The sequence below is a fragment of the Microcaecilia unicolor genome, chromosome 8 (genome assembly GCF_901765095.1).
Source record: "Microcaecilia unicolor chromosome 8, aMicUni1.1, whole genome shotgun sequence".
NCBI lineage: Eukaryota > Metazoa > Chordata > Amphibia > Gymnophiona > Siphonopidae > Microcaecilia > Microcaecilia unicolor.
Window position 1 is genome coordinate 91,680,253 of NC_044038.1, and position 23,390 is coordinate 91,703,642.

At 44.8% G+C, this 23,390-nt stretch overlaps 1 protein-coding gene across 1 annotated transcript in view; it reads left to right on the plus strand.

The window, feature by feature from the left end:
* Positions 1-17,968, plus strand: part of LOC115476747 (zinc finger and BTB domain-containing protein 16-A-like) — a 375,007-nt gene extending 357,039 nt beyond the window's left edge. The window contains exon 7 of the mRNA XM_030213317.1: positions 16,318-17,968. Coding sequence (XP_030069177.1) covers positions 16,318-16,547 — 230 coding nt within the window. The 3' untranslated portion in view covers positions 16,548-17,968. The remainder of the gene's footprint in view (positions 1-16,317) is intronic.
* The last annotated feature ends 5,422 nt before the right edge of the window (positions 17,969-23,390 follow it).

Below are 23,390 nucleotides of genomic sequence, written 5' to 3' on the forward strand. Positions count from 1 at the left end.
CGGATTAGGACGTTTTTGAGCTGGCCGGTTTTAGCTTCCATTATCGGTAAAAAAAAAAAAAACGCCCAGCTCAGAAACGAACAAATCCATGGCATTTGGTCCGTACAAACCGTATTTTCGAAAAAAAAAAAAAAAAAAAAAGACGGTCCATTTTTGTTTTGAAAATACGTTCTGTCCCTCCTCTTCAACTTACCAGTTTTCGGACATAGACGCCCATGGAGATGGGCGTTCGCGTTCGATTATGCCCCTCCACATCTTTTTTGAGTTGCAGTGACCAGAATTGCACACAGTATTCGAGGTACGGTTGCGCCAAGGAGCAATACAAAGGCATTAAAGTATTCTCAGTTTTATTTTCCATTCCTAATAATTCCGAACATTCTATTTGCTTTCTTAGCTGCTGCTGCACACTGAGCAGAGGGTTTCAACGTATGATGACACCTAGGTCTTTTTACTGGGTGGTTTCAATGATGACACCTAGGTCATTTTCCTGCACGGTGACTCCTAGTTTGGAAACCATGTAGCTATAGTTTGGGTTCCTCTTTCTTACATGCATCACTTTGCACTATTCACATTAAATGTCATCTGCCATTTGGATGCCCAGTCTCGTAAGGTCCTCTTGCAATTTAAAAACTTAGAATAACTTTGTGTCATTGGCAAATGTAATTACTTCACTAGTTATTCCTATCTCTAGATCATTTATAAATATGTTAAAAAGCAGCGGTCCCAGCCCAGATCCCTGGGGAACCCCACTATCTACCCTTCTCCATTGAGAATACTGACCATTTAATCCAACTCGCTGTTTTAACCAGTTCTTAATCCACAGTAGAACACTACCTCCTATTCCATGACTTCTTAATTTCCTCAGGAGTCATTCATGAGATACTTTGAGGGGTATTTTCAAAGCACTGAGCCTTACAAAATTATGTGAAGGGGCATTTTTATATGATGTCTAAGTCGAAACATTGGACGTTTTACGCTAAACGTTCCAAATCCAATAGGACATGTAACCATTTTTGAAAAAAAAAAAAAAAAGAAAAATCCATATCTTAAAAAAAAAAAAAAAAAATACTATTTGACAAGGTTAGTGCTTTGCCACATTTATCTTTTTTAGGCCATTTTCGGGAAAAAAAAACCAACCCCCCCAAAACTAGATAAAAACGCACAAAATCAAGCCATTGGGATGTAGGAGAGTGCCAGCATTTTAGCAGGACTGGTCCCCCAGACATTCCAGGAGAGCAATGGGGCATAGGGGGCACTGCTGTGGACTTCATATAATGCTGCCAGGTACACCATTTCACCATTGCTCCCTTATCTTGTTTGCTGAGCCCTTCAAAACCCACTACCCCCACTGTACACCACTATAATAGCCCTATGGGTGAAGGGAGCACCTATATGTGGTTGGGTGGGTTTTTTAGTGAGTTTTGGAGGGCTCACAGTTTCTAGCAAGAGTGTAACAGGGGAGGGGGAGGTATGGGCCTGGGTCCACCCTGTCTATAGTGCACTGCACCACCACTAGACTACTCCAGGGCCCTGCATGCTGTTCTAATGGACAGCTGTTCTAATGGCTATTAACATCTGAGGCTGTCGTAGAAGCTGGTGAGTACTATTTTTATCACCTTTTTTTGGGGGGGGGAGAGGGGGAGGGAGTCATCCCTTAATCCTCCAGTGGTATCTGGTCATTTAGAGAACTTTTTGTGCTTACTTAGTTAGAAAAACAGGTCTGTACAAAATGTTGAAGTTTTCGTCCTAGACGTTTTGGTTTTGTTCCACTATGGTTGTAAACATCCAAGTGTTAGGCACGCACGCCCCTAATCCTGCTTCAAAATGCCCCCAACATGCCCCCTTTGTGATTTGGATGCACTGCAGATGAATTGCATAGATAAATGTCTGCAAAATAGGTTTTACCAAAATACCGATTTGGATGTTTGAGAATAAATTCGTCCAAATTATGCTTTAGGACACGTTTTTCTCTTTTGAAAATGAGCCCCGTAGGTTAATAAGTGCTTTGAAAATGAGCCCCTTTGTCAAATAGCTTTTGCGAATCCAGATACACAGTACGACTGGTTCACTTTAACCATGTTTATTCACCCCTTCAAGAAATGTAGAAGGTGAGGCAAGATTTCTATTGGCTAAATCCATGTAGTATTTTCTTATTAATCCATGACTTTGTATATGCTCAGTAATTGTTTTTTTTATAATAGTCTGTACCATTTTGCCCTACAGATGTCAGGTCATTGGTCTATAATTTCTCTGATCACTCTGCAACATTTTTAAAAACTGATGTTACATTGGCCACCCCCCCAATCTTCCATTACCATGCTTGATTTTAAAGATAAATTACATATTACTAACAATAGCTCTGTAAGTTCATTTTTCGGTTCTATCATTTACTCTGGGATGTATACCTCTCGAAACTAACTACCTGTTCCTCTGATCCTATTCCCACCCATCTACTTAACACTATCTCTCTACTGTCATCCCTTTTATCTGTCATATCCTCAATCTTTCACTTTCCACTGCGACTGTTCTTGATGCCTTCAAACATGCCGTTAGTCACACCACTCCTTAAAAAAAACCTTCATTGGACCCTACCTGTCCCTTCAACTCTCGCTCCATCTCCCGTCCTCCCTTTCCTATCCAAGATACTTGAATGTGCTGTTCACCGCCGTTGCCTTGACTTTCTTTCATCTCAGCTATTCTTGATCCACTTCATCTAGCTTCGTCCCGTCATTCAACTGAACAGCGCTGCTAAAGTATCAATGATCTGTTCCTGGCCAGAGCCAAAGGTCTCTATTCTATCCTCATCCTTCTCGATCTATCTGCTGCTTTTGACACTGTTGATCACAGCCTACTCCTTGATATGCTGTCCTCACTTGGATTTCAGGGCTCTGTTCTTTCCTGGTTTTCTTCTATCTCTCCCAGCGTACCTTTAGTGTATACTCTAGTGGATCCTCCTCTACTTCTATCCCACTGTCAGTTGGTGTACCTGAAGGGTCTGTCCTGGGACCTCTTCTTTTCTCCATCTATACTTCTTCCCTTGGTACCCTGATCTCATCCCATGGTTTTCAGTATCATCTTTACGCTGATGACTCCCAGATCTACCTCTCCACACCAGAAATCTCAGCCAAAATCCAGGCCAAAGTATCAGCCTGCCTGTCTGACATTGCTGCCTGGATGTCTCAGCGCCATCTGAAACTAAACATGACCAAGACAGATGCTTCTTATCTTTCCCCCTAAACCAACCTCTCCTCCTCCCCCATTCTCTATTTCTGTGGATAACACTCTCATCCTTCCTGTCTCATCAGCGCGTAACTTTGGGGTCATCTTCGACTCCTCCCTCTCCGCACATATTCAGCCAACTGCTAAAACCTGTCATTTCTTTCTCTATAATATCACCAAAATTCGCCCTTTCCTTTCTGAGCACACTACCAGAACCCTCATCCACACTTTTATCACCTCTCGCTTAGACTATTGCAACTTGCTTCTCACAGGTCTCCCACTTAGCCATCTCCTCTTCAATCTGTTCAAAATTCTGCTGCACGACTAATATTCCGCCAGTGTCGTTATGCTCATATTAGCCCTCTCCTCAAGTCACTTCACTGGCTTCCTATCCGTTTCCTCATACAGTTCAAACTCCTCTTATTGACCTATAAGTGCATTCACTCTGCAGCTCCTCAGTACCTCTCTACTCTCATCTCACCCTACATTCCTCCCCGGGAACTCTGTTCACTGGGTAAATCTCTCTTATCTGCACCCTTCTCCTCCACTGCTAACTTCAGATTCCATTCCTTTTATCTTGCTGCACCATATGCCTGGAATAGACTTCCTGAGCCGGTACGTCAAGCTCCATCTCTGGCCGTCTTCAAATCTAAGCTAAAAGCCCACCTTTTTGATTTATTTATCACATTTATATCCCATTTTCCCACTGGTTGTAGGCTCAATACAATTAAACAATGTAATAATAAGATGGTAATCGAATATGCAACATATAAAACAACAGAGATAATAAAAGATAATTAAAGATAATAGAGTCCATTAATTTTGCTGTAACAAAGAAGTAAGTAAGTTAGGTTGAGTCTGGAAGGTAAGCCTTCTTGAACAGGGTGGTCTTCAGTAATTTCCTGAAATTTAGATGGTTCTGAATTGATCTTAAGATTTTGGGTAGTGCATTCCATAGCTGTGTGCCTATGAAGGAGAAGCTGGATGCGTAGGTAGATTTGTATTTAAGGCCATTGCAATCTGGATAATGTAAATTTAGGAAGGATCGGGAAAAGCAGGAACTGTTTCTGGGTGGTAGATCTATTAGATTTAACGTGTCCAGGAACGTCTCCTTAAATAATCCTATGAATCAAGGTGCAAACCTTAAAGGCAATACGTTCCTTAATGGGAAGCCAGTGTAATTTTTCAAGAAGGGGCTTGGCAGATTCAAATTTTGATTTACCAAAGATCAATCTCGCTGCTGTGTTCTGGGTGGTCTGAAGTTTCTTGATCAGTTGTTCTTTGCATCCTGCATAAATTTCCGTTGCAGTAATCTAAATGACTTAATACCATTGATTGTATTAAGTTGCGGAAGACATCTCAAGGAAAGAAAGGTTTTATACATTTAAGTTTCCACATCGACTAAAACATTTTCTTTGATGCTGCTTTTAACTTCTAACCCTTATTCACTTATTCAGAACCCTTATTTTATCATCCTCACTTTAATATTCCCTTATCTCTTGTTTGTCCTGTTTGTCTGTTCTAATTAGATTGTAAGCTCTGTTGAGCAGGGACTGTCTCTTCATGTTCAAGTGTACAGCGCTGCGTACGTCTAGTAGCGCTTTAGAAATGATAAGTTGTAGTAGTGATCAAGGTGATTTCTTGCTGTTTTAATTTATCAAACTGCTCCATTACATCTTCCAGGTTTTTCAGAGATTTGTTTCAGTTTCTTTGATTCATCAGCACTGAATACTATTTCTGGCACTGATATCTCCCCCACATCTTCCTCAGTGAAGATCAAAGTCTCTCTGCTAAGGTCTTGTCTTCTCTGAGTGCTCCTTTTAAGTCTCGATCATCAAGTGGTCCAACTGATTCTTTTACTGGCTTGTTGCTTCTAATATGCCTAAAAAGTTTTTGAATTATTTTATTTATTCATTTTATATTACATTTATGTTGAATACATAAATGGAAAGAAAAGAGAAAATATCAATTAAAACAAACATTAAGGAAAAATATCATCTTTGTTAGTCCACATTATTGTCCACAATTGGGGGATCCAAGATCAGGAAAACAATCTCAAAGAAAATAAGAAAAACACCAAGTGGTTAATCTTACAATTCATATTTTCTGAGGGAGGAAGGTTAATCGGTAATTGCAGCCGGTACAATGGTAACTTAAAGGAAGTTGCTGCAGAGGGTTCTTCATCTGTTCTTTTAACTCCACAAACTCTTGTAATTTCCTGGGTTCAACAAATAAGTAATCAGGAAATAAAACACTTACAAGGGAATCGCTCTAGGAAGGTCCCACCTAGGGCAATGATTCTTGGCTTAAAAGCCAAGAGTTCACACCTCCTAGTCTGCAATTCCCTTGATATGTCAGGAAATATATTTATCTTTGAACCCAAAAAAACTATCAGCCATGTGTCGGAAATACAATTTCAAAACATTGTTCCTATCTAAATCAAAGGCAAAAGTCACTAATAATATAACTCTATATACAGGGTATTTTAGGAAAATTTATCTTTCTCAAGTTATTTTTCCTTAATTGGTTCTCCAGAAGTTCCAATTTTTTACAAGAAACATAAATTGTCCTTCATTACCAGATTAACTGATTTTCATAGAGAAATCATTTCTGAAATCAAAGTCTTTATTTTTTTATCTTGGACTTCCACTTTGTTAGATAAGTATTGATATAATCACATATTTATTCCTAAAAAATTTTGACATCTGAAGAAGAGAGTTATTCACACTCTGCAGCACTTCCCATAGTGCGTCCATTGTGACATTTTTGGCTTCACCAGGTCCAATTTCTCCACAGAAACTGCTCCAGGTATCTTCAGAGGCAGAGCTCACTCTCCGATCCCCCAGTTGGTTTATTATCCGAGTCAATGCTGCGCCCAGGACCTCCTCGGATCGCGTGAAAATCCTAACCCACTTCGGGCATTTCCACTGTCAACCTCCATAGCGAAGCGTTACTGTTTCCGGGTCTTGGAGAGGTCATGCCAACAGGGGGACTCAAAGTCACTCCCTCTCCACTGAGATTCGGCAATAAAGCCTTGCTGTTCCCCGAAGCAGGAACTGATATCCCCGACGTTATGACCCCGAATCTCTCCAAAGTAGACTGAGAAGTGGTGGGAACCCCAGCCGTGTTCGAGGAGGGCAACACCACGGCTTTGCCTTTCTTCTTCCCCATTCTCTGGGGAGCGCGCCTACTTCTTCAGGTATTCTGGTGTAAAACGGGAACTCAACTAACGTACATCCTCCCTCAATGCCATCTTGGATCCTCCAGTTTGGGACACTCTTTGTCTGGTTTCTCCTCAGAGGCCTGTCTGATATGCGTAACCCTTCAGCATAGCCCTCTGAGTCATTGAAACACGGAAGCCCCTCCACCACTTACAAGGTGGTGTCCCTTCGGAGGGGGCCTAAAAGTTTTTATTATGTGTTTTTGCCTCTAAAGCAATCTTCTTTTCAAAGTCTCTCTTTGCCTTCCCTATCAGTGCTTTGCATTTGACTTGCCATTCTTTATGCTGTTTTCTATTATCTTCAGTTGGATCCTTCCATTTCCTGAAGGTTCTTCTTTTAACTCTAATAGCTTCCTTCACCTTTCTTTTTAACCATGCTGGCTGCTGTTTGACCTTCCTTCCACCTTTTTGATATGTAGAATATATCTGATCTGGGCTTCCAGGATGGTGTTTTTGAACAACATCCACACCTGATGTAAATTTTTGACCTTTGCAGCTGTTTTTTTTTTTTTTAACCATTATCCTCATTTTAAAATAGTCTCCTTTTTAAAGTTAAATATTCATGTATTGTATTTCCTGTGTGTATTTACTCCAGGTATTATATCAAATCTGATTATTTATTTATTTTTATTTGTACCCCACACTTTTTCCCACTCATGGCAGGCTCAATGCGGCAGGCAATGGAGGGTTAAGTGACTTGCCCAGAGTCACAAGGAGCTGCCTGGGCCGGGAAGCGAACTCAGTTCTTCAGTTCCCCAGGACCAAAGTCCACCACCCTAACCACTAGGCCACTCCTCCACTCATTATGTTATGATCACTATTATCAAGTGGCCCCAACAACATTACCTTCTGCTCCAGACGTGGTGTGCTGGAGCCAGGCTCTCACAGGCTCGCGAGAGCCGTTTAAGTTTTTAAGAATTTTGGGAGCCGGTTGTTAAAGTAGGCCTCCCCATGGCTACTTTAACAACTGACTCCCAAAATGTGGGCTTGGGCCCACTCCTGAATTCTCTTTTACTTTGCTGGCAGTGATGCTGGCCCCACCAGCCAAGTAATAGACTGCTGCTGCTCCCTGCTCCTTGTTTCTGACTCTAAGCATCAGGCTGGGACTTTTCATGCAAGCGCAAGAAGGTTCCATCATGCTGCTCAGAGCCAGAAACAAGCAGCAGAGAATGGTGGCAGTCCATTTATTGGCTGGTAGGGCTCAGCAAAGGTATGCCTAGCGTGCTGCACAAGGGAGGGAAAGAGAGGCATGTATCTCCCCCCCCCCCCCAAATTTCAGGGGCCGGTTAAGCCCGGAGAGCCTGTTGTTAAAATTTTACCAGCACACCCCTGGCTCCAGATCACATGCTCCACTAAAGAGTAGGGCCCAGATGCACAAAACCTAAAGAGCCAGCAATGTGGTTTTTACACTGTTTCTAGCCGGTTTAGTGAGCACGGAGTACAGCTAGACATGCACAAAGGGGTTATGCGAGCTCTTTTCCTATCATGGAAGCAGCTAACCAAAAATCGTAAGGTATTATAATAAGCTAATTTGCTATACAAATGTGCATGCAAAGCGGATGCACAGCCATTTTCTGAATGATGCACACAAGCAGCTCCTACCTTTACCTTGGAAAATTTAACAGGAGGTCTGGAACTGTCGGTCCTGGCAGTTCTTCATAGCAAGTACTGCACAGCCGCCTCCTCTGCGACTCCTGCAAGAGAAGGACCCAAAGGCAGAGCTCCTGCCTGGGCAATGCCTCCAGCAGCTGGGCTGAGGCCCCCCTTGCTGCCTCATCTTTTTTACTTTAGTGGAGGTCACTCGCATGAGAAATATCTTTGATTTGAGAAGCTCTGGTGACCTCGAAGCATGGAGGAAATGTCAGTAATATGAATTCCAGGAGGCGGCTGAGATGAGGGAGAGATGCAGGTCTCTGCAAGGAGTTCTTGTGCTGCCTGTCCTGCCCGTGGCGGGATTCATTGCTGGCAAAGAAGTGGGGGCGGCAGAGGAGAGGTAGAAGAGAACCCTGGAGCACAAGTGAGAACCTGGGGGTGGGGGGCTGCTCTTCCTGAGGGCTCCAGGTGTTTCTCCTTCCTCCTACCTCTTGTATTAAAGAGAGCACATTTCTGAGCAGATTGCTTTCCACACTCCAGTCTAGAGAGAAGCAAGTTTTCTTTTTGTTCAGAGAGTTGGACTTTTAGGCAATGATTAAGCTGCTCCAGCATTCGGGATCTGCAACCCCACCCCAATTTTCTGCAAGCAGGAGAGTGCATTCTACCGGCATCAGCAAAAAGCTACGCCGGCTTTCATACATGCAGCTTGTATGAAAGCCGTCTGTAGCATGCGCAGTGCAGCCACGCTTAGTGATTGGCTGTTTCTGTGCATGCTCAGCTTGCTGACTGGGTTCACCCCCTATCGCATGCAATGAGCTGATCGCAAAAGCAGCAACCAGCTCATTTGTATGCGATTCACTTTGTGAATCCTCTATTCCAAATCAGTAATTTTTACCGAGGTGGAAATACAGAGCTATGCTTTACCAAGACCTTTGTGCATCTGGCTGTAGTTCTAGAATTGGTCTCCCTCTTGTTGGTTCCTGAACCAGCTGCTCCATAAAGCAGTCCTTCATTTCATCTAGGAACTTTACCTCCCTAGCCTGCCCTGATGTTACATTTATCCAGTCAATATAGGGGTAATTAAATCACTCATTATTACTGTGTTACCCAGTTTGTTAGCCTTCCTAATTTTTGCTAACATTTCTGCATGTCTGTTCATCCTGGCCAGGTTGACAGTAGTATACTCCTATCACTATCTTTTTCCCTTCATACATGGAATTTCTATCCATTGGGATTCTGAGGTGTGTCTTTGTGTCCTGCAGAATTTTTAGTGTATTTAATTTGAGGCCCTCTAACATATAATGCTACCACTCCACCAATTGGCTCACCCTATCACTGCAACATAATTTATACCTTGGTATGACACTGTACCATTGGTTATCTTCCTTCCACCAGTCTCAGATGCCTATTATAACTATGTTTTCATTTAGTACAATATGTTCTAACTATCCCATCTTATTTTTTAGGCTTTCTGGCATTTGTATACAGACATTTCAACAATGTTTGCTATTCCTATTTACAACTTGCTCAGAAGTTGACAGTGATAATTTGCAATCTTTAAAATCTGTCTTTATTTAACCTGGTCTACTATGGTCCTTACTGCAACCTTACTATCGGGATGTCCTATCTTCCTTGTTTTGATGATTTCGTTTAAAGATACCTTGCTCTGACCATGCGCTTTTGAGCAACTGTAGGCCTTCTCCCAGTGTCTAGTTTAAAAGCTGCTCTATCTCCTTTTTTATTGTTACATTTGTATCCACATTTCCCCACCTATTTGTAGGCTCAATGTGGCTTACACAGTACGGAGAGGCCTTGATGCCAGCAGCCTGGTTCACCCTGGTTAAGGTGGAGCCCATCTTTCCAGAATAGGCTCCCCTTCCCTAGGAATGTTGCCCAGTTCCTAATAAATCTAAAACCTTCCTCCCTGCAAGACTGTCTCATCCACGCATGAGACTCTGGAGCTCTGCCTGGCTCTTGGGTTCTGTGCGTGGAACGGGGAGCACTTCTGAAAAGCAGCACTGGAAAATGCTTTCTATGTAATAGCCTAAATTTGGCTTCCAGCATCTCCATCCCTTAGTTCCCTATCAGGCTTATTTTCGAAAAGAGAAGGATGCCCATCTTTCAACACAAATCGGGAGATAGGTGTCCTTCTCCCAGGGTTGCCCAAATCAGCATAATGGAAAGCCAATTTTGGGTGTCCCCAACTGCTTTTCTGTTCGCGGGGCATGAACAAAGTTCCCGGGGGGGGGGGGGGGGGGATGTCGGAAGCGTAGTGAAGGCGGGTCTTGGGCGTACTAACACCTGGTGGTGTCCTCGACCCATAATGGCAAAAAAAGGGCGTCCCTGACAAGCACTTGGATGACTTTACTTGATCCTTTTTTTTCTTACGACCAAGCCACAAAAAGGTGGCCAAACTGACCAGGATGACCAATGGAGGGAATTGGGATTACCTCCCCTACTCCCCCCAGTGGTCACCAACCCCCTCCCACCCTCAAAAAATTAAAAAAAAAATATATTTTTTGCCAGCCTCTATGCCAGCCTCAAATATCATACCCAGCTCCATGACAGCAGTATGCAGGTCCCTGGAGCAGTTTTAGTGGTGCAGTGCACTTCAGGCAGGCGGACCCAGGCCTGTCCCCCCCCCCCCCCCACGTTACACGTGTGGTGGTAAATGTGAGCCCTCCAAAACCCACCACAAACCCACTGTACCCACATCTAGGTGCCCCCCCTTCGCCTGTAAGGGCTATGGTAGTGGTGTACAGTGGGTGGGTAGTGGGTTTTTTTTTTTTTTTGGGGGGGGGGCTTCAGCACACAAGGTAAGGGAGCTATGTACCTGGGAGCAATTTCTGAAGTCTACTGCAGTGCCCCCTAGGTGCCCGGTTGGTGTCCTGGCGTGTCAGGGGGTCCAGTGCACTATGAATGTTGGTTCCTCCCATGACCAAAGGGCTTGCATTTGGTTGTTTCTGAGATAGGCATCCTTAGTTTCCATTATCGTCGAAAATCAGAAAAGACCAAGTCTAAGGACGACCATCTCTAGGGACGACCTAAATGTCAAGATTTGGGCGTCCCCACCGTATTATCGAAATGAAAGATGGACGCCCATCTTGTTTCGATAATACGGGTTTCCCCGCCCCTTTGTCGGGACGTCCTGGGAGGACGTCCTCAGGATAACTTGAGCCCCCTTTTCGATATGTCCCCCACGTCACTGATACCCACATGTATCAAAACAGCAGGCTCCTCCCCAGCACTCTCTAAAATCTTTTCTAGGTAATGTGTGAGGTCTGCCACCTTTGCACCAGGCAGGCAAGTGACTATCGGCCTTATTTTCTAAAGTGATGGGCACCCATATTTCGACCCAAATCGGGAGATGGGCGCCCATCTCGCAAAGGCGCCCAAATCGGTATAATCAAAAGCCGATTTTGGGCGTCTTCAACTGCCACTCCATCTCGGGAACGAACAAAGTTGACGGGGGCGTGTCAGAGGCGTGGTGAAGGCGGGACTGGGGTGTGTTTATCGGCCGAGGCGAGATGGGCGCCATCGGCCGATAATCGAAATAAAAGGCGGCAGAAGCGAGGATTTGGGGTCGCTTTTTTCACGACCCAAGTCCCATAAAAGTGCCCCAACTGGCCAGATGACCACCGGAGGGAATCAGGGATGACCCTCCCCTGACTCCCCCAGTGGTCACTAACCCCCTCCCAACACAAAAAAGAACTTTAAAAAATTATTTTTGACAGCCTGTATGTGAGCCTCAAATGTCATACCAGCTCCCTGACAGCAGTATGCAGGTCCCTGGAGCAGTTGTTAGTGGGTTGCAGTGGACGTCAGGCAGGCGGACTCAGGCCCATCCCCCCCTACCTGTTCCACTTGTGCTGGTTAATGTTGATCCCTCCAAACCCCCCCCCAAAACCCACTGTACCCACATGTAGGTGCCCCCCTGCACCCCTTAGGGCTATGGTAATGGTGTAGGACTGTTGGGCAGTGGGTTTTGGGGGGGGGGGGATTTGGGGGGTCTCAGCACACAAGGGAAGGGTGCTATGCACCTGGAGCTATTTTAATTTTTTTTTTTAATTTGTGAAAGTGCCCCCCTAGGGTGCCCAGTTGGTGTCCTGGCATGTGAGGGGGACCAGTGCACTATGAATCCTGGCCCCTCCCATGACCCAAAGCCTTAGATTTGTTCATTTTTGAGCCAGGCGCCTTCGGTTTCCATTATCGCTGAAAACCGATAGCGCCCAGCTCAAAAACGCCCAAATCCTAGGCATTTGCCCCGTACAACCCGCATTATCGAAAAAAAGATGGGCGCCCATCTTTTTTCGAAAATACGGTTTGTCCCGCCCCTTCGCATGGAGATGGGCACCCACTTTCGATTATGCCCCCTCAGTGTGATCCTCATACCCACCAGCCACCCCACATATCTATTGATCAAATTTCTAACTAAAATGGCAACCCTAACCCTTTCCCCCTGGGCAGAAGCCCATAGAGACACATCTTCAGTGCAAGAGGGTATTGCATCCATGGAGGGCAGGTCCTGGCTACAGGACCACTTCCTGCCTCTCCATGGTGATGCTCTTCCTTCAGGTTCTCTTTCTTTTCCATGTAAGCACAGAGATTGCCAGACTGAAGGTGGGACTTCTCTACTATGTCCCTGTAGGCCTCCAGTATAAACCTTTCTGCCTCAGCTCCTCCAAGTCTGCTATTCTAGCCTCCAGAGATTGGACCTATTTCCTGAGTGGTAGGAACTCTTTGCACCGAGTACACACATATGACTTCTTGCAAACTGGAAAATAATCAAACATGTTACAGTGCAAAAAATTGGATAGCCCTCATCTCACTGCTGGGGTGCTGCTTGCATTTTATTATTGGTGAGTTACTACTACTACAACTAGAAGGATGCAGATAAGAGAGCTTTACCCAGTGACGGGGGGGGGGGGGGGGGGGTTCAAGCTGTCATATAAGGGCTTTTTCTTTATATGGCAGCTTTAAACCCTTTAGTGGCACCATTTTGAAGAAGGCAATGGTATGATTCTACTGAGACAGGCAGGGGAATGACTGGGACTCGCTTCTGATTGGCCTGTCAGGATTGAGCTGACGTCTGAAGCAGCAGACGTCAGAAGTCAGACCTTATTAAACTTGCCTCTCCCTACAGTGGACGCTCTAGCGTTATTTCCTCTCAGCTGAGCTCTGGTTCTCTTGCTTAGTCTGTGCTCGTGGCACAGTGTATATTCTTTGCAGTTTGCTTCCTCTTCTCTTTGTTTCTGGTCTCTGTGTGCTGGTTGTAACCAGCGTTTCCTTGATTGTTTCACTGCAGTGCAGCTGGGTCTGTTATCTCTCATCTGCCTTGTTTCTCCCTGCCTGGCCACAGTGTTGATTTGCCTCTTGTAAGCTGTTCCTGCTTTGTTTGTGTAGTTTCCCTCTACTGCTTTAACCCTTTATGTGCAGTGCTTGATATTTGTCTTTCTTTTTAAAGGGCTTGATGGTAGACAGGAAAGTAATGGTGGATCATGGGTACTAGAAACTAGGTATACCTTCCCCCTACTTCCATATATACAAAGGTACCAGGGATACAAGTATACCTTCTCCCACCCACAGCTACCACAGAAAACAGGGAAACCTGATCCCCCATATTCACACAGGTACCAGGGAATGCTCTCCCCCACCCTACTTGAATAGAGTTACCAAGGTAACTGGATATAAATGGGTAATGGGATCAGGCCATAAACCATATATACATATACAAGGGAGAAGTCCATGGCATGCAGTAGGCAGAAACCAGGTCTGGTTCAGCTATTTTCCCCAAACACAGGCTACATATATGAAACTATATGATAGTTCTAGGGCAGAGATACATATAGGGTTCTCCCACATTATGGAATGCACTGCCTGCTGAATTATGAATTTAGAAACATCTCAAAGCACACTTTTTTCAACAGACCTTTTCTCCATCTGAAAACTCAGTTCTAACCCCCGTCGTCTCTTCGCCACCCGTAACTCCCTCCTCAAAGTGCCCTCTGCTCCCACCCCCCACCCCCCCCACTCTCTCCTCAAGCACTGGCGGACTACTTTTGCGACAAGGTGCAGAAAATCAACCTCGAATTCACCTCCAAACCATCTTCTCCTCCTCCTCACCCTATAACACACTCCCTCAACCAACCAACCCGGGCCTCCTTCTCCTCTTTCCCGATATCAACGAAGAGGAAACCGCCCTATCTTCTCTCTCCTCTTCAAATGCACCACCTGTTCCTCAGACCCCATCCCCACCAACTTACTTAACACCATCACTCCTACTGTCACCCCCCCCCCCAATCTGTCATATCCTCAACCTCTCTCTCTCCACTGCAACTGTCCCTGACACCTTCAAGCATGCTGTAGTCACACCACTCCTCAAAAAACGATCACTTGACCCTACCTGTCCCCTCCAACTACCGCCCCATTTCCCTCCTACCCTTCCTCTCCAAGATACTTGAACGGCGCTGTTCACAGCCGCTGTCTCGATTTTCTATCCTCTCACGCCATCCTCGATCCACTTCAATCCGGCTTTCGCCCCCTACACTCAATGGAAACGGCACTATCTAAAGTCTGCAACGACCTGTTCCTTGCCAAATCCAAAGGTCACTACTCCATCCTTATCCTCCTTGACCTATCCGCCGCTTTTGACACTGTCAATCATAACTTACTTCTCGCCACACTGTCCTCACTTGGGTTCCAGGGCTCTGTCCTCTCCTGGTTCTCCTCTTATCTCTCCCACTGTACCTTCAGAGTACATTCTCAGGGCTCTTCCTCCACCCCCATCCCGCTGTCTGTTGGAGTTCCTCAGGGATCTGTCCTTGGACCCCTTCTTTTTCTCAATCTACACCTCCTCCCTGGGTTCCCTAATCTCCTCCCATGGGTTCCAATATCATCTTTATGCCGATGACACCCAGCTTTATCTCTCCACACCAGACATCACTGCAGAAACCCAGGCTAAAGTATCGGCCTGCTTAGCCGACATTGCGACCTGGATGTCCAACCGCCACTTAAAACTGAACATGGCCAAGACCGAGCTTATTGTCTTCCCTCCCAAACCTACTTCTCCTCTCCCTCCACTCTCTATCTCTGTTGATAACACCCTCATCGTCCCCGTCTCATCTGCCCGCAACCTCGGGGGGTCATCTTTGACTCCTCCCTCTCCTCTGCGCATATCCAGCAGATAGCCAAGACCTGTCGCTTCTTCCTCTATAACATCAGCAAAATTCGCCCCTTCCTGTCTGAGCACACCACCCGAACTCTCATCCATTCTCTCATTATCTCTCGCCTTGACTACTGCAACCTACTCCTCACTGGCCTCCCAATTTGCCACCTATCCCCCCTTCAGTCCATTCAAAACTCTGCTGCACGTCTTATCTTCCGCCTGAACCGGTACACTCATATTACCCCTCTCCTCTAGTCACTTCACTGGCTTCCGATCAGGTACCGCATACAGTTTAAGCTTCTCCTTTTTAACCTACAAATGCACTCGATCTACAGCCCCTCCCTACCTCTCTACCCTCATCTCCTTACATTCCTACCCGTAACCTCCGTTCTCAAGACAAATCCCTCCTGTCAGTACCCTTCTCCACCACCGCCAACTCCAGGCTCTGCCCTTTCTGCCTTGCCTCACCCCAAGCCTGGAATAATCTCCCTGAGCCCATACGCCAGGCCCCCTCCCTGCCCATCTTCAAAGCCTTGCTCAAAACCCACCTCTTCAATGTCGCCTTCGGCACCTAACCATCATACCTCTATTCAGGAAACCTGGACTGCCCTACTTGACATTTCGCCCTTTAGATTGTAAGCTCCTTGGAGCAGGGACTGTCCTTTATGTCAATTTATGTTCATCTGTACAGCGCTGCGTAACCCTAGTAGCGCTCTAGAAATGTCAAGTAGTAGTAGTGTTCTTATATATATTATTTTTACTGCTTTTATTATTCCTTATTTTATTTTGTAGCTTATGCCATCTTCATTTTATGTATGTGTTCCATTTTTAATTTATGTACGTTTTGTTGTAAGCCGCTTTGAACCTCCGTAATAAGCTTTTTAAATAAATAAACTACTGTGTCTACACCAGCCTTTGCAAAGATACACAAGCTCATGTATATACAGCCACAGCGCCTACGTTCTGCGCCATCTTTATAAGAAAAGGATATGGTTAATGCATTTAAAATCCCACCGTTTTGCTGCGTGTGATGCCTCCTATGAATTACCTCTGCCCTTTTCCTACCACCTCTTGCACTGAATGATACTAATTTATCCTATCACATTATGTTTCTGGGCAGGGGAGAAGCCATTCGAATGCAACCTTTGCCACCAGCGATCACGGGACTACTCTGCCATGATCAAACACCTGCGGACCCACAATGGAGCAGCACCTTACCGCTGCACTGTCTGCCTCGAGTTCTGCCCCAGCCTCTCTGCAATGCAGAAACACATGAAGAGCCACAGGATGGAGGAGATCCCTGCCAACTGGAGCATCGAGAAGACGTATCTATACACCTACTCCAGCTAACACTGTCTGCAGCACCTCCCTGCTACTTGTCCTGTACTGACATCTCCTTCTGCTTGCCCTCCTTTTCAAATGTCCCCAATACCTTACCTTGGCCAAAAACGTCTCTTGCTACCATCCATCACATGACACTTCCCATGCCAATTTCCTCTCCTCTTCCTTTTATGCTGCTCTATCTGGAGAAAGTCTTCACTTCCCGCTAAATTAGACTTTTCAGCTGCTAGAAAGATTGCTCTTTCTCCCCCAAGTTGACAAGGGATGTGTAGTGTCCCCCCCCCCCCCCAAATTTTTTGTATTTACTTATTGCGCCTTTGGAGTGAGAATCATCCTAATTAATAATTAAAAGCTAAAAGGGCAATTCTAAAAATTGGCATCTAAATACAGGCAACAATTGTGTGTATAAGTTACAGAATAATAGTGCTTACATAAGTGATTGACACCACTAACTGGCAATTATGCACGTAAGTGCTAAGTGCTATTCTGTATCATACATGCCAACATCACTTAGTACATAAGTGCGAGGTGGCATAAACATGGGTAAGTCATGGGTGTGTCTGTGAGATACATACGTACTTTATAGAATACTACAAATTACGCTCACTCCAGGACACAATTAGGACACACTGACTTGGCATAAGTGTTGGCGCCTAACTTTAGGCATGCCAATGTATTTTATAATGGCATCTTGGTGCGAAGACACCATTATAGAATTGGTGCTATGATTATGGCACTGGTGTGCCTAAATCTTGGTACCAATTTATAGAATTACTACCTAAGACTTTAAGGATCATGGGCTGACTTTACAGAGAAAACCCACAGAATGTTGACAAGAAGTGACCCATAGAAGGAATACTGCAATAAAAGTGACTCCTAAAGGACCTACTTACTCCCTTGAAAATTGTATATATCACTCCACAGTGAATGTATTCTACCTGAACATTTAAAATTACATACATTATGGCATATGTTTTGAATGTGAATAAGAAATAGATAATGAAGAGGTAAGTCTAATCAGTTTGAAAGTACCCTATGCATAGGCTAAGCACAGCCCAGTAATCCTGGGGGCTTTCAAAAATATGACTCACCTAGTAACGTGAAAAGGAACTGTTTATGTGCACCCTGTGATGGAAGATGGAGCATTATGAGATATAAATGGATGGAAAACTTGCTGCATTATTTAGTTACATAATATCAGTAGTATTATACAGTGACTGTAGAATAAAAGTAATGGCTTTTATGTACTACATCAGCTTACAGCACTGCAGAGCAGAACCACATAATGGACTGGTTCCGATTATGGTTCTCCCTGGAACTGGCTCACTGTTTCGCTGTTTACTCATTTCTTTGTTGAATGTTTGCTTTGATATGTAGCCGATCCCACGCCATTGAAAGATTTATACTGTAATGGAGAAGTTGCTGTTGAAAGCCCGTAGCAGACTATAAAGTAATAATGTAAGGAACACTGTGACTCTATAAATAATAAAATGAAATACTTAAAACTGGTCTCAGTGTGTTTCTTATTAATTGCATCATTAACAAAAGCACCAAACTCTTTAAGCCAAGGAAACTTAAAAGCAGCATCACAGAAAGGTGGCAGATGCCTGGAATGCTCTTTCATGGAAGGTGGTGGGGACAAAAGCATGATGGAATTAAAAATATATGAAATAAACACAGAGGATGCCTACATAGCAAGAGGATGGAATAAAAGTATAGAGCATTTCCATTCACTCAAAGCAAAACTTAAAAGCTCTGCAGGCTAAGCAGCAGAATCAAGAAAGGACACCTAAAGTAAGGCACCAGGATGAAACACGCTAAGAAAGATACTATAATGGCAATTGAACACACAATTGCTATTATAGAATACTAGCACAACCTTAGGCGCGAGCACTTTACATCATGTCAAAGGCTGGTGAAGTGCTCACACTTAACTGTAGGCAGTTAGGCACATAAATGCTAGCATTCTATAACATATGAGTGTAACTGCTAGCATGTCTCTGACCCACCTGTGCTCTCCCATTGCCACACCCCTTACTAGGTGCATGCTAGAATATTGACGAAGGGTATTTGCATGCATAACTGCTAATTGGTGCCAATTAGCATCAATTAAGGCCCAATTATAGCCTATGATTGTTCAATAACACCAATTATCAGCCTTGTAATTAAATTAATTTATGCATGCAACTGACCTTATTAGATAATTTGTGTGTCTAACTTTTCGTACGAACTGTAAAGTTGGGTGTACAAGTTCATAGAAAAAAGGGTTAAAGGCATTGGTGGGTGCGAGGGTAACCTGTACAGAGCAGCATTTACAACCCAAAAACAAAAGGGGAGGGGATAACCTTCATGAAGTAGCAATACAACCCTAGCCACCTTTTGGGCAGACTGGATAGGTCATGCTGGTTTATCTTTCATCATTTACTATGTAATCCCACTGCTTTTGTAGTGGTTCAAGGTAATCTACTGACTGCGACTAATGAGATGTATTACCCCCATCCCCCAGGCACCGGCACTCCAGTCAGGGAGTGTATGGGAATTGAGAGGTGTCAGGAACAGGAAGGAGGTGAGGGGTATGATGGGTGAAGTATGGGAATATATGGGGGGAATATATTGTGGTGGGGGAAACCACCTTAGAGAGAAGCAGGAGCCATGTGTGGTTGTGTGTGCATATATGTGTGTCAAGGGTTGTTGACATGGGGTGAGCACTGTGCAACCTCCTTATCTTGTTTATAATTACCTCATCCAGTCTGGGAGCAGAAGCTCAGGTGTTGCCTACACCCCCATAAAATAACTTGCCACCCTTGTCACTAAGGTTTTTTTTTTTTGGGGGGGGGGGGGGGTGTGGAATGCAGCAGAACAGGCTACCTTGCTCCCTGTCTGGCATCTTCCACCTGTACAAGGTCCAGCATCTCCCTCTTCCAAACCCCACCCCTGCACAGTCTGGCATCTCCACTCTTCCTTCCCCTTACCCCAGCCCAGCGGTCCTCCAACCTTTTCATAGGTCAGCCAACAGCATCAGTAATCAAGGCAGCCTGTCTCCAGCTGGTCTCAGAAGCCCTCCCTCTGCCATGTCCTGCCTCTTCTGATGTAATTTCCTGTCTCCGCATAGCTAAGATGTGGAAGAGAGAAGGCTTCAGGACCAGTTCAAGGAAGACTGCATTGATTGCTGATGCTGCTGGCTGACCTGCGGGAAGGTTGAAGGACCTCCAAGGGTTGAGGGAAGGGAGACAGGATACTGGACTACATGGGGGTGGGGTGGGGGGGGGGGGGGAAGAGGAGGGTGACGAACAAGAGATACTGAATTGTGTGGAAAGAGGGCAGGAGTGAAGGAAGAGAGATGTTTAACCACAGGAGTGGCCAAGGAAAGAGATGCTGGATTGGGGGGGGGGGGGGGGGGTGGAATGGACGAGATCAGATGGGGGGAAAAGATGCTGGGCAGGCAGTGAATTGATTTGCAACTTTCCTGACCACTGACAGGCCATGACCTATGACCTACAAAGCTAAAGGCTTAAATCTAAAACTGCCTGAAAGCTGCATTTTTTTCTGTGTTCTCTCTGTATTATTGCTGAGAGCTGGAAATGCAAGGTCACACTGTACCAGCAGAGTGCTCTTCCCCCTCCCCTGACAGAAATGGTGCCGCTGATTCTACACTAACAAGGACACTCAATAATATGCTTACAGTTTGGGAGGGAAGAAGTGTTGAGACTAAGATAACACTATGATAAGACCCGGGTCCTAGGCAAATTCCTGTACAAGATGGCCGACTGAAGTCTTTGGTAAAAGAGCCTTAGACTTATTTTAAGACTGCTGTGTTTTTTATAAACATTCAGATATTGTGTTCTGTGTTTCAGAACATCAGATACTGTGTTTCATTCTATGTAAATCATGGGGTGAGGACAGAAAGTAGCTGACATTGCAAGGTGTAGACTGGATGGGAGGGGGAGTGATGCTCAAATCCACTGTATATAAGGCACGGTTGTGTTGTATCAGTTAGGAGGGGTGAGATGGCCGAGTGACTCTTTACCACAGTGGTCTCTCTCTCCCTCTGGCTAACAAATGCTGCCATTTGTTATGCCTTAATTCCTTACCTAATTCCCTAATTACTTTACTAATTCCTAATTACCTTGCCTGTCTACCTTGCCTGATTACCTTTTTCTGATTACCTTGCCTGATTACTTGTCTGACCACCCTGTCCAATTACTTGTCTAAATGTTCTATTGCTTAATTGCCTTATCGTCTAATTGCTTTGTTATCATCTATGCTGGACTAAAGACTATCCCTTTGGAAGGAAAATAGCCTCTGTCTTTGCTGTCACCCCATATCTCGGAGGTGGCTGGCCCATTGTATCTGGGGTGGGTGTAAGGAGGTAGAGACCCTATTAGCCCCATAGTTCCTAATTGTATATTTTCTTAGGGTAAGTAGATATATCAGAGAAATAATTCCTACATAATTACAGCCCTCACTGATACTAGGTTGTCAGAGGGGGCCATGTAAGAACAGACTCCACTAAAACAGCAGGAAGCAGAAAAAAAAGAGAGAGACTGGACTACGGGAGGAGTGAAAGAAACACTGGATCCATAGAAGGAGAAAGGGTGAGAGCGATACTGGACTGCAGGGAAGGGACAAGGGAGAGATGCTGGCCTGGAGTGGGAGATGCAGAAGAAAGGGAAGAGGAGCTAGATATGGGAGGGACAGGGACACAGAGAAGAGATGCTGGGCATGGAGGGAGCATAGCAACAGGGACAAAAAGAGGCAATGCTGATCATAGAGGGAAGGATAGGGACCGGAGGGCAGATGCTGAACATGGGGAAAAGACAAAGGACACAGCGGGGAGATGCTGGACAGGACAGATAAGGATACAGAGGGAATGATGGTGAACATGGTGAGGGAAGAAATGTATAATGGACAGGAGAGCAGAACATAGATAGGACTGGGAGGGGAGAGAAGAACAAAGCATTAGATGATTGGGACTTGGTGGGGGAGGGGAACAGACAGAAGATGATTGGGACTTTGTGATTGAGTAAGAAAGTTTTAAAGGGTAGAGCAGGGATTTATGAATAGGAGAGATGGAGAGGGAATTTCAAGGGAATAGTGAGGACCTGGAAGTTGATAGGTATGGGGTGGGGGGTTTTCCTGTATAGACAGTGTCTTTTTGCAGGGTTTTGTGTTATTTTGCAAAGGGTCTAGCCTGTTTGAAAGCAGGTCCTTGGCACCCAAAATAAAAATACTAAGCACTAGGGCCACCGGGGGGGGGGGGCCTCCAAGGGGGGCCCTGTGTTGTCAGTGGCAGGCAGGCACACAGGCAGAAAGTTGGACTGCAGTTTGACCATCACTTACTGTGTCTACTCTCTCCCTTGGTATGTCTTTCTCCTCATCCAGTGTGCTGGGACCAGGGTTATTGTGTTAACGCAGCTCTGCTGCCACAGGTCCTTCTTTCTGCCTCATCCCACATACTCCTGTGTAAAGTATTTCCTGTTTCTAATTAGGTGGGAGGGGACGCGGTGGTAGGAAGGACCTGTGGCAGGAGAGTTGTATTAACACGATAACCTGGGTTCCGGCACACAGGAACAGGAAAGAGCCAGGAATTCTGATTTTGATATGTCAATTGTAGACTCGGGGGGGGGGGGGGGGGGGGGGGGCTCTGCCCTAGGCCCGGCTTTGTCTCTCGGCGGCCCTGCTCAGGACTAGAAGTCTCCACATCCTGTAGAGTAACCACACAAACAAAAATCCATCTGTTTTAAACAAAGTGCTGTTCCTGAGGTAATAAGCACAATTTGAATATTTTTTGTGTGGTGAGTTGTAAGAAAGATAGCTCCATTGTTGAGGAAAATGGAATTTGTGATGCAGCACTGGAGGTGCAGAGTTTTATTAAATATAATCTTTATTAAGTTGCCAATAGAAAAATAACACAGTGTAATTAAACTCTGGAATTCATTGCCAGAGAATGTAGTAAAAGCAGTTAGCTTAGTGGGGTTTAAAAAGGTTTGGATGGCTTCCTAAAGGAAAAGTCCATAGACCATTATTAAAATGGACATGGGGAAAATCCACTGCTTATTCCTAGAATAAGAAAATATGTTGCAATAAGAACCTGTTGACTACGGAGGTTATCTCATAACTCATTCAATGTCCACATGTGCCAAATATTGGTATGACTCAGGGGACTAAATGTATCTATAATCATAGATTACCTCCAGCCAACCAGTAGTATCAGACAGCGCTCATATAAATACCTGAACTGGGGTGTCTCATAGATTTCTATTACTTAAATGCCCCAACAGGTCAACGAGCACTACAAACTTTAAATATACTACTGTTCAATTGGTTCAATAATTAAACATTATTGCAGTACATAAGCAAATAATGCACTAAGGTTACTTAACTTGCGGGCTCCAGACTGTGTCGTGTTAGTTTCTAAAGCTGGAGCTTCCGGGTTTCACCATAACATTGTGAAACCTGCCTGATAACTTCGATACCGTTGAACGCCCGACAGGACCCTGTTTCGCGGTCTCTTGCTTTGTCAAGGGCATGTATCTCTGCAAAACGGAAACGAAATTGTGATTATTAAAAACAGCTTAGTTAACATTTACTTGCTGAGCATGCCCGGCGCCTGGACTCACAGTATCGGTGGCTGATATCTGTATATCGCCAATCTAAGATGGCGCTGGCGTTTTAATTATAGCTGTCTTGACTCCACCTACAAAGGCTACGTCATCAACAGCTGATCTGCGATGATGTCAAAGAATCACCAATCAGAGAAGGCAATGATGTTATAGGATTGGCCATCTAAACTCCACCTCTGCAAACTGTGGCAAGGATTGCTGATCTAACATTAAAATTCAAATTAAAAGA